Source organism: Arachis ipaensis, chromosome B02, assembly GCF_000816755.2.
Source record: "Arachis ipaensis cultivar K30076 chromosome B02, Araip1.1, whole genome shotgun sequence".
Taxonomy (NCBI): domain Eukaryota; kingdom Viridiplantae; phylum Streptophyta; class Magnoliopsida; order Fabales; family Fabaceae; genus Arachis; species Arachis ipaensis.
The window spans coordinates 11,870,002-11,882,019 of NC_029786.2; the positions used below are offsets into that span (position 1 = coordinate 11,870,002).

The 12,018-nt window shown below is 31.7% G+C and overlaps 1 protein-coding gene and 1 pseudogene across 1 annotated transcript; one reads left to right on the forward strand and one right to left on the reverse strand.

Moving 5' to 3' along the window:
- LOC107626862 (F-box/kelch-repeat protein At1g30090-like) lies at window positions 1,678-2,166 on the forward strand. Its single transcript, XM_016329752.1, has one exon. The coding sequence runs from the start codon at window positions 1,678-1,680 to the stop codon at window positions 2,164-2,166; it is 489 nt and encodes a 162-aa protein (XP_016185238.1).
- LOC107624957 overlaps window positions 11,142-12,018 on the reverse strand; it is a 5,998-nt pseudogene continuing 5,121 nt past the window's right edge.

A 12,018-nucleotide genomic window follows, 5' to 3' on the forward strand; every position in this document is an offset into this window, starting at 1 on the left:
ATATATATATTTTTTATGCAAAAACTCTTTTTATATTATAAATACATACATAAGAATCTAATGAATAAATTTATCATTACTTTTGTCCAAAAAATACAAAAAATTATGGTACAATATTATTATGTAATTAATAATAGTAATAATTTTTTTTTTTTTTTGGACGGAGGACTGTTATGTTAAACGGAAAAAAATATTGGAGATTGATTTGTATATTAATTTTTTTTAGGATTAAAATGTCCCTTTTTTTTTAATTTTTGGGGACTGATATGGGTAATTACTTTATCGAAAAATGAGTTGGAGACTGATTTATTTATCGGAGTAAAATCTTAGAGATTAATTTATGTATTAATTTTTTTTAGAAACTAAAATGTCTGCTTTTAAAATTCTTGGAGACTGATTTAGATAATTATTCTAAGAATAATATTCCTTCTTCTTGACATTTGAATCAGGCATGTGAAAATAGACATTTTATTTTATTGGTTCTTTGATATGACATTTATCTCGAAAAATTAAAATGTTAAAAAATTGGAAAAAAATGGTGATGATGTTCCTGAAAGGCAACATTAAATTTTCCATAAGATATAATGTTTTTAAACCATAGATTCTCTTATTTTTATGTTCAGTCAAAAAGTACCACTTTTTTATTTTAAGAGTAAAGGACAAATCCGTCCCTAACCTTTTTTTTCGCGGACATTTTCGTCTTCGTGGTTTGGAAAATACTTTAATGTCCCTGACCCTTCAAAAAAGTGGACATATTTACCCTTCCATTAGAGCCGTTCCGTTTGCCCTTACGAAAAACGGTGACGTGGCTCCCGTGGTGCTGACGTGGCCGTTACGGGCTGCCACGTGGGATGGACTTTTGAAAAGAGGACGTATTAGTCCTTTCACACCAAAACGTGTAACTTTTCAAAACAGGACATATTAGTCATCTCACCCCAAAACGACGCCGTTTCTCCCCCACCCCCAATCTATGAAATCCTTGAGCCCTAATCCTTCGAATTCAGTGTGAAGGTGAAGCGGGTGATGGAAGAAAGGGAGCATTCCAACCCATGGCATCCGACGGAGCTCGGCCACAAGTCCGACGGCCAGACCATCGAGTGGCTCCTCTGCCAGGCCGAGCCCTCAATCATCGCCGCCACCGGAACCGGAACCACTCCCGCCAGCTTCTCCTCCGTTTCCGTCTCCATACGTGGCAGTGCTGGCTCTCTCTCTTCTCCTTCCTCAACCTCCGCATCGTCTTCGCTCGACCACAAGCCCTTGCTCGCTCCCACTCCCTTCATACTCGGCAAGTGCATATGCACTGACGACGACGCTTCTGCCAAGGACGACGACGTCTCCGTGGGTCCCGCCGTGGGGTCCTTAGTGATTGCTATTTCAGATAAAGTTGAGATTTTTTCTATGTGCTGCTTCTAAGCTTTTGTCTTTTTGTAAATTGGTATCTCTGTGCTCCAAAGTTAAATTCTTTCCAGTTGATAGTAAAGTTACTGGCTTTGTGGTGAAGTTGCTTTCATAAAGTCAGGAAATTTTGTGTTTGTTGAGGAGGATTTGGATTTTGAGGGGAATGAAATCAAGTTTAGTTGTGAAAGGGAGGGTTTAGGTGAGGTGTGTATTTAGATGAGAAAGGTATTGGATCCTCTCACTGGAAATTGGCGCTCTATCGCCAGCATAGGAACCAATATGGCATCTTATGATGCAGCAGTTCTCAACAGGAAGCTTCTCGTCAAGGAAGGATGGTTATGGCCCTTTTATGTCTCTCCAAGGGGACAAGTCTATGATCCCAGAACAGATAATTGGGAAAACATGGCTGTTGGACTTAGAGAAGGCTGGACCGGTTCAAGTGTCGTTGTTTATGGCCACTTGTTTGTTGTCTCGGAGCTCGAAAGAATGAAGCTAAAGGTCTATGACACAGAAACAGACTCCTGGGATGCCATAGATGGCCCCCCTTTGCCTGAGCAAATATGCAAGCCTTTTGCTGTCAATGCTTGCGATTGCCATATTTATGTCGTGGGCCGAAATCTTCATGTTGCTGTTGGTCATATCTCTAGACTGCTTCCAGACGAAAATTCTGACGAAAAATGGAGCTTCAGTGTTCGGTGGCATATAATCGATGCACCGGAGAGTTTATCAGATCTCACTCCTTCAAGCTCTCAGGTGCTATTTGCATAATTTTTCTTATTCTCTCAGATCTGTTTTCTCCATATGCAATTTCTGGTAAGTTGCTGATTCTATTTGAGAGTGTAGCAATTTTTCCAGAATTATAAGGAGTTCTTACATATTCTTCATAAATTGCACAATCTGGACTGGTTGAATTGTGAACTGAGCCTGTGAAATTGAATTTGTGCTCTGTTGTTGGTGAATATGTCGCTGAATTGCTTGTTGAATTTGAATTTGCTTAGACTCCTGCCTCTCATTTTTCTTGAAATTCCGCTGATGTTGCTACGATTTGTTACTCTGTTGATTCTTTGTTTATGTGCTTTGAATGCATTGCTGATGATTCTGGAATTACAAAATTGGAAGTGCTGAATTTGCTGCTTCTGGATTTGGTGAAGTATTGTTGATTGGAAATGCAGAAGGGGATTAAAGTGTGTTTGGAGGGGTGGGGGAGAAACAGCGTCGTTTTGGGGTGAGAGGACTAATATGTCCTGTTTTGAAAAGCTACACGTTTTGGTGTGAAAGGACTAATACATCCTCTTTTCAAAAGTCCATCCCACGTGGCAGCCCGTAACGGCCACGTCAGCGCCATGGGAGCCACGTCACCGTTTTCCGTCAGGGCAAACTGAGCGACTCTAACGGAGGGGTAAATATGTCCACTTTTTCGGATGGTCAGGGACATTAAAGTATTTTCCAAACCTCGGGGACGAAAATGTCCGCAAAAAAAAAGGTCAGGAACGGATTTTCCTTTACTCTAATTTTAATATGGAGAAGAGTTTGGTGTGATACAACATTATGAAGAACATGAGTACTTTATCTGCATGTGGTGTCAGGGGGACTGAAATCGAACGGAGGGAGTTGGAGGTAGGAACTCGAACGGTCTGATTAGAGGGCACAACTCGGACCGTCCGATTTGTGCGATCCTAGCCACGTGTCGCACGTTCGTTGCCCCTTAGAACAGTGTCCCTTTATACTAACATGCTTCCTGGAACCTCAACTCACTCCCTCCGAGTCACTTTCATAGTGAATCCCACCAGCAACCCCTTTCCTCTCTTCTTTTTCTTGAGCCTCCAAAATCTCATTGTTCTTCATGCAAACTTGAAGAAAAAATTCACAATGCCAAAGAAACAAAAATATAAAGATGTTGATCGTCCTGAATTTCATATTATACATTATCTCAGCCATCCTAATTATGTAAGTTTAGTTTTTAATTTTTTTTATATTTCAGATTTATTATTATTGTTAAAAATTTAGGAATATATATTTAAATGAAGTAAATATTATATGTTATAGAATTATTATTATTGTTAGAAAGTGAATTTAGGAACATATAGGTTAAGAAATTGTGATTATCATTAGAACTTAAGAATTTATTGTTGAAAGTATATATGTATATATATACAGTTGTAGTTGATTAGTGAACTTTTTAATTAATGATAATATTTAAATTGATGTAATGTGATAAATTAGTAAAAATATATGTTTAGAATTTTTTGTAATAATTTTAGAAATTATAATTAATTATTATGTTTAAGTTGTATAATTTTTGGAAATGGTTTGAAAAATTTTGAGTAAATTAGGTAGAATTTTTTGTAATAATTTTTTGTTTGTTGTTAGATTTTTAATTGAAATAAATATGTTAGTGTAGTTGAGGGTTTAATGAAGTAAAATTTTATTAGTTAAACAAGAATTGGATTTATTTATTAGTTATTATTAGTAGTAAGGTAGTTTGTTGTTAGTGACTAAATAAATAAATAATTATGTAATTCAATGCTCATTTGGGAACAGAATGAGTAAAATATGTATAATAATAATATCGTAATTTTTTATATTTTATAAAGCATTCAAAATAATTTATAGGGTTGTTAATTAAATTTAGCAGTTAAGTTAATTATTCGGGGATTTAGTAAATTTGATTAAGTAAAATTATTTGTTTGAATTGGATTTAGTAAAATTATATATCATAGCTTTGTGATTTCAATTATTATGTCTTGTTTAGTTAATTGTGAAAATTATTTAATAATGATAGTTAATTAATTAGTAGGTTAGGTTAGTCATACATGGTAATTACTAAATTAACTAATTAACAAAAAGTTTAGTATGAGTTTAATAAATTAGTTGCCCTAGTTAGATAATTATTATCTTATAATAGTAAATTAGTAATTGTTAATGATTTGACTAATAATCTGATATGCTTTTGTAGAGTTCACGGTATCTAACATGTGATCACCCACTCTCTCCGAATCGGTACAATGATAGGGTTGAAGAACATTTACGGTTTACCGGTTTTTTGTTGGTTAATGTGCTGTGACACTGGAAGATGTTGCTGTTATTCTTGGTCTTCCAACAGACGGTCTTCCAGTCACAGAGATGACTATGAGTAGTTTTGAAACCTTAGAGGCGGAGTGTTTGTAGCAATTTAGGGTTGCACCGAGGAAGTCGGACTGTAGAGCAAGTTGCATAAAACTGACGTGGCTTCGAGATCTAAAATAACGATTACAGTTCGTTGACGAAACCAGCATGCAGAGGTACGTGAAGTGCCACATTATGTTATTATTTAGTACAGTCTTATTTGGTGACAAGTCTGGGGCATGTGTGTACTAGAAGTTCCTGCCTTTGCTTCATGATTTTGGCAGTATCGGATAGTACAGTTGGAGATCTGCATGTCTGGCACAGCTGTACAAGTCATTATGTAGGGCATCTCGTTTTGACTGCAAGGAAATTGATGGTCCGCTAACACTTCTGCACATAGGCTTGGATCCGTCTCCCATATCTAGCGTCGGTTCTTCGGGAACCCCGCAACTTGCAAACAGGTAACATTATCTTACACTGACATCCTTTCTTCATATTTAGAATCCAAGTGTGTTAATGAATTAAGTCATATTAGGTGGCGTAACTGGGAGCGTGGAGACCGATGCTTTAGGTATCTTCAAGGTTATCAAACTCGCGAGTCTAAGTAAACTCGTGGAGCTGACCTAGACTCGACTCGCGAGTTAACTCGTAGACTCGTACGAGTTCACCTATTTTATATATATATATATATATATATCATAATGTATATTTACTCAATTCTAACCCTTCAAAATTAATAATATCAATCTTAAAGCACATAATAAATTAAAATAATAGCATACATTATAACAAATACTTTAAAATACACATTCAAATCCTCTAATTATTCTTATACAAATACAATATAGAACACACAAAGTCCAATGGTTCAAACGATGAAGAATTTTCATTAATTGAATCTAATAGTTGAATTGGAAGCTTGTCCCTAAAGCTGAAAATTTCTAAAAGTTATTGAAGGATTACAAGTGTTCATAACATGCAGCGAAAATAATAAAGTAATCCTATTGATCTATTTTTGTGCTTAAAACTTTATTGAAATAAGATGGGTTAGATGCCAATACCTGAGTACCCTAGTGAATAAAAACTTTCTCCTTCGATAGTACGAAGGTAATATGTGTATCGACACCGAGACTGATCCTTGTTGTCAACTCCTTGACCAATGGATTTAATTGAGAAATTTCTTACAACTCCTTGCATCAGTAATTCTTCATTAAGAATTGGAATATTTGTGTATGTGGAGGTAAAAGAAAAAAACTTATGTATCTTTCTTTTATCATATACACATATATAGTATGAGATTGGTGACTGATTTGTGAATCAAATTACAACTTAATTTAAAACAGAATCAGTTAGGATCTTATCCATATTTAAAACTCATCATAGAATAAATAATTAATTATTTAATATTCTCAATTATCATATTATTATATTCATGGTGCTAGCAAAGAATATAATAATATTTCATTTGAATTAATATAATTATTTATTTGATCTAATCAAAATAATAATTAAATGATTATTTACTAAGGATTAGAACTTGTTAGTGTGTGACCCCATAGGTTCAATACTAAGCAGGTAGTAAATTAGTCGTACTAAATTTACTAATCAAGGTTGGCATCTAGCAACGCTTCTTGACGACCCGATAGTATGAAGTAATAATATTTTTACTAAGAACCTCAGAAGAACAAAGTATAATTCCTTTCATCTTTCCAGCTCTTGGTTAACTCTTAGAGTATGGTTTAATTGTCAAACTCTAACCTGTTATCATTATTATAATGAACTGTGAATGACCTAAGAAACTCATTTCTTCATTCATTCGATCCCCTTGGCCAAGGTTTTATTCATCTCAGTCATTATAATTATAGAGCTTAAACTCTTTACCGAGAGTTGACGGATTCCTTATTGACGAATCATTAATTCTACAAGTATTTAAATCATACCCAATATCCATTCAACTAGCACTGCACCCTAGGGTATTAGGTGTTCAGAATTAAAGTATAATAAATACATTGTTAATATGACAGTCGCAGGTCAAAGAAAACTCTATTACCATGTTCATCTTGAGAATATCCTATTGATAAATATACGGTAATTATAACATTAGGAATTCTCAAAGTGAGTCAGTTCAATGGTCATATCTCTATATGCACCATCTATATATATAATTTAATAAATGAGATCTATTAATCTTCATCCAATAAAGATCATTATATATATATATTGATATTTCCGGATTATTAATGTCCTTTTTAATAATCCTATGACTAAGAACAATTTAAATTAAATTATAAAAGATTTATCTCTCAATATTATGATCACTATCACAATGATAAATCTCTAAATTTAATCAAGGACCTTATTATATTAACATTTTAATATAATAACAATAACAAATTATTTGATATATGATTGATTGGATTGTGGTCATACTCCTTATTCCCAACAATCTCCCACTTGCATGAGAGTCAATCATGATAGATTGGATCTTGGGCATACTATTATCTCAATAATCTCCCACTTGCACTAGAGCCAATCAATCATGTGTATCATTTTCAATGCAAATTTGTGTTTATCAAAACTCTTTTGACCTTAAATACCTTAACTCTTGAGCATATGTGCTTGACTTTTTTTGCAAAATATGCCTAATATATAATAAATATCACATTTTTTCAAAACATGAAATCTCCCACTTCAATAGTGCGTAATTTTATTTTAAGGACAATCCTTATTATTGAACATGATTATAAAAATCTAATTAACCATTAGATCTATCTGTATAGAATTGTATCATTATACAAATAGGCTACTTTTTCGAAAAGTTAGTTTGACGATTAAACCTTTTATACTTTGAGAAAGTATATCCTCTATTGAGTGGTATACAATTCTAATAAAAGTAATTGTACTCCCACTCTTTCTTTAAGATGGAATCCCTTTTCTAAAAAAGAGTTTAACATCTTATCACAGACACTTTATCATAAGAAAAGTGATAAAAATAATCTCATTATTTCTTTAGGGTAACCAATAAATCTCATTTATCGGACCTAATATCAATTCTATTGTTGTGCAATCTCTTAACACATATAAGACATCTCCAAACTCTAATGTTCTTGAGTTTCACCTTATACCTTTTCCATATCTCATATGGATAAAAAAAATTGATTTAGTGATAAATTTATTAATTTAGCAACATTTCTAAAACATAGTCCAAATATTTAACAAACAGTGATCCTCAACTAAATCAAATTTCATGTTTCTTTAAACATGATGGAGTACATAGAGTACTAGTATTTGTGCATTAAGAAAATTTCATTCTCTATTCAATAAAATATCAATTAGATATTAGAGATTTTACTTTAAACTCTTAGAATAAAAATACTCAATATCTTTAATATTGGTCAAACCAACCTTTAAGAGCAATTTTGATTAGCATTCTCAATACTCATGTTGAGCTTTTTCAGAAAGACCACAAACCTTAATCATTTAAGGCCAATTATAAATTGTTTGTAACAAACTAAATCTCCAAAAATGCTTGCAAGAACAATTCTCGCTACAACCATTTGCCTAATGGCATTCCAACTTCTAAAGTTGTTTAATTCAAAATATATCGCCCAATACTCCCACTAATTTAAACAAAATTTTTGATAGTCATACTATCGTACTCTGGGCACTACATCTTCTCAAGATGTTCAGTAATAAATAGTGAAAAAATGTTTTTGAATTTTGAATTTATAGATATAGTTGTCAAAACAACCCATCCAGTAAAGCAATATTTCAAATACTTCATAAGTACGGACTATTCCATCACAAATTTTATTGGACAATATTATTTCAATAGGATTATTATGTCTATAATAACCCTTTCATACATGAGAACAATTCTCAATTTGTAGCCAATTTTTTACTTTTAAGTATGCATATGAAAGATTGACATATTTAAAAATTTAAAATATGAAAGTAAATCAAGAAATTTATATTTCTGACAAAATTATTTAGAATTGTGAATGAGTACCTTGGTTGTCAAGTTGTTACTCATATCTATTCCAAATAAACATGATTAAATTATATCTCATACAATTATAATCCCAAATAATTATCCGGTTGTCAAACAATTATTTAACTGAATTATATTTTATACTCCTAGATAGTCTAGGTTCAAGCATAAAATTAATTCTTCTTATACATCATCATATGCATAAATAAATTCTATCTTTGAGTACAAGTCTCCTGGTTGTCAGGTTGCTTATTGTAAACAAGAAATAAATTTATTTTTGACAATCTCCTAACTTTTGGAATTTATCTCTATTGTTAGAGATTTTTTTTATCAGTACTCATGGATTAAATTTTATACTCTCAAGTTGTCTAGGTAAAAATATAAAATTAAATTCCTAATACATCAAATGTATATACTGATTATTATCTTGAAAATAAAACTCCTGGTTATCAGGCCGCTCTTTATAATAAAGAACATTAGAAAAACTAATTTCTAAAATTATAGTGTTCAAAACACATTAATCAAATCAAAATTTGATTTTTCATGTACTAACGTTTAGCCTTAAAAAATTATCAAATCAAATTTGATCTTTATATATATACTTATATATATCAGAAACAAACAAAAGATATTTTACATCTTATTCCTTTTATTGTGATCAAAATCATAAAATTTAATAAATAAATCAAATCAAATCAAATATTTGATTATAAATATAACTTTTATATTAAAAAAATGATAATTTAATCACAATTAAATAATTAAAATAAATTAACTATTAATTTATTAGAAAATCATCTCAATGGAAATAAATACATCACATGCTTAAAAAATAATTTGAATTAATCCTATTAATTCACAGACTTTAAGAAAATAGGAATAAAAATTTAAACACAAAAAAGCCAAAGCTTTGATACCACTAAAGAATTACAAGTGTTCATAACACGCAGCGGAAGTAATAAAGTAATTCTATTGATCTATTTTTGTGGTTAAAACTTTATTGAAATAAGATATGTTAGATGCCAATACCTGAGTACCCTAGTAAATGAAAACTTTTTCCTTCGATAGTTCGAAGGTACTATGTGTATCCATACCAAGACTGATCCTTGTTGTCAACTCCTTGACCAATGGATTTAACTGAAAAATTTCTTGCAACTCCTTGCACCAGTAATTCTTCACTAAGAATTAGAATATTTGTGTATGTGGAGGTAAAAGAAAAAAACTTGTATATTTTTCTTTTATCATATACACATATATAGTATGAGATTGGTGACTGATTTGTAAATCAAATTACAACTTAATTTGAAACAGAATCAGTTAGGATCTTATCCATATTTAAAACTCATCATAGAATAAATAATTAATTATTTAATATTCTCAATTATCATATTATAATATTCATGGTGTTAGCAAAGAATATAATAATATTCTATTTGAATTAATATAATTATTTATTTGATCTAATCAAAATAATAATTAAATGATTATTTACCAAGGATTAGAACTCGTTAGTGTGTGACCCCATAGGTTCAATACTAAGCGGGTAGTAAATTAGTCGTACTAAATTTACTAATCAAGGTTGACGTCTAGCAACGCTCCTTGACGACCCGATAGTATGAAGTAATAATATTTTTACTAAGAACCTCAGAAGAACAAAGTATAATTCCTTCCATCTTTCCAGCTCTTGGTTAACTCTTAGAGTATGGTTTAATTGTCAAAGTCTAACTTGTTACCATTATTATAATGAACTGTGAATGACCTAAGAAACTCATTTCTTCATTCATTCGATCCCCTTGGCCAAGGTTTTATTCATCACAGTCATTATAATCATAGAGCTTAAACTCTTTACCGAGAGTTGACGGATTCCTTATTGACGAATCATTAATTTTACAAATATTTAAATCATACCCAATATCCATTCAACTAGCACCTTAGGATATTAGGTGTCCGGAATCAAAGTATAATAAATACATTGTTAATATGACATTCACAGGTCAAAGGAAACTCTATTACCATGTTCATCTTGAGAATATCCTATTGATAAATATACGATAATTATAACCATTAGGAATTCTCAAAGTGAGTCAGTTCAATGGTCATATCTCTATATGCACTATCTATATATATAATTTAATAAATGAGATCTATTAATCTTCATCCAATAAAGATCATTATATATATATATTGATATTTCCGGATTATTAATGTCCTTTTTAATAATCCTATGACTAAGAACAATTTAAATTAAATTATAAAAGATTTATCTCTCAATATTATGATCACTATCACAATGATAAATCTCTAAATTTAATCAATGACCTTATTATATTAATATTTTAATATAATAACAATAACAAATTATTTAATATATAATTAATTAAATTGTGGTCATACTCCTTATTCCCAACAGTTATGTTTCTTTTTATTCTTCTTATACTTACTGCTCATCAATTGAAATCTATTGCTGGTTTTATACGAGGTATTATCTCCTTATGTGGTTTGATAAATTTTTTCATACCATACAACTATATTTAGCTGAAAATTATAAAGGCTATTTTAATGACTGAATAATTTCACTGTATATCCTCAAGCATGAAATTTAATATTAATATTTATTCTGTATTTTAATCATAATAATTAAATTATGGATGTTCTTAGAAAAATAAATTAATATAATTTCCATAACAAAAATAAAACAATGTCTTAACTGTATTTCTCTTTTTCACAAAACAAATATTTAGTGGCTCCTCATTCATAACAAGATTTACTTTTTAACAACATTCTGATAGCAAGAAGCCATTATCCAAGCTCTTTATTTTCTCACCAACTAGAAATGCATGCACTTGATTTTCAATTTGAACCCAACTGTAACCTGGATTTTTTTTAGCTCCCCTTGATTTCATCAATTCCCTAACTTTGTTTGCCTCATCCCATCTTCCAGCTTCTGCATACATATTTGAAAGCAGAATATAGTAGCCACAGTGCTGAGGCTTCAACTCAAACAGATGCTCAGCAGCCCAGCAGCCCAATTCTACATCTCCATGTATCCGACATGCGCCGAGCATCGCACCCCAAATATTAGCATCTGCTTCTATGGAAAGGCCTCTAATAAGGTTTGCAGCTTCTTCCATTAGCCCAGCTCTTCCAAAAAGATCAACCATACAAGCATAGTGCATTTGTGTTGGTTCAATATTAAGATCCTGCATCATTATAAAGTACTTCATCCCTTCTTCAATTAACCCCCCATGACTGCAAGCTGACAAAACCGCGATAAAGGACACTGAATCGTAATCCACACCATCTTCCTTCATTGCCTCAGAGGTTGATTGCAGTGTCAAGCTCACCCAGCATACCATAGCCTAAAATCATAGTATTCCAAGAGGTTGTATCCTTGTATTCGATACAGTCAAATACCTTGCTAGCAAGATCTATTCGTCCACATTTGGTATACAGATCCAAGAGTGAATTTGCCACAAAAAGATGTCTGTAAAAATGCTGTCTCACCAGCAGACCATGGATCTCTT

Bases quoted from the DNA above. Each gene is read 5' to 3' on its own strand.
- LOC107626862 (XM_016329752.1), top strand. From the start codon at position 1,678: ATGGCATCTTATGATGCAGCAGTTCTCAACAGGAAGCTTCTCGTCAAG.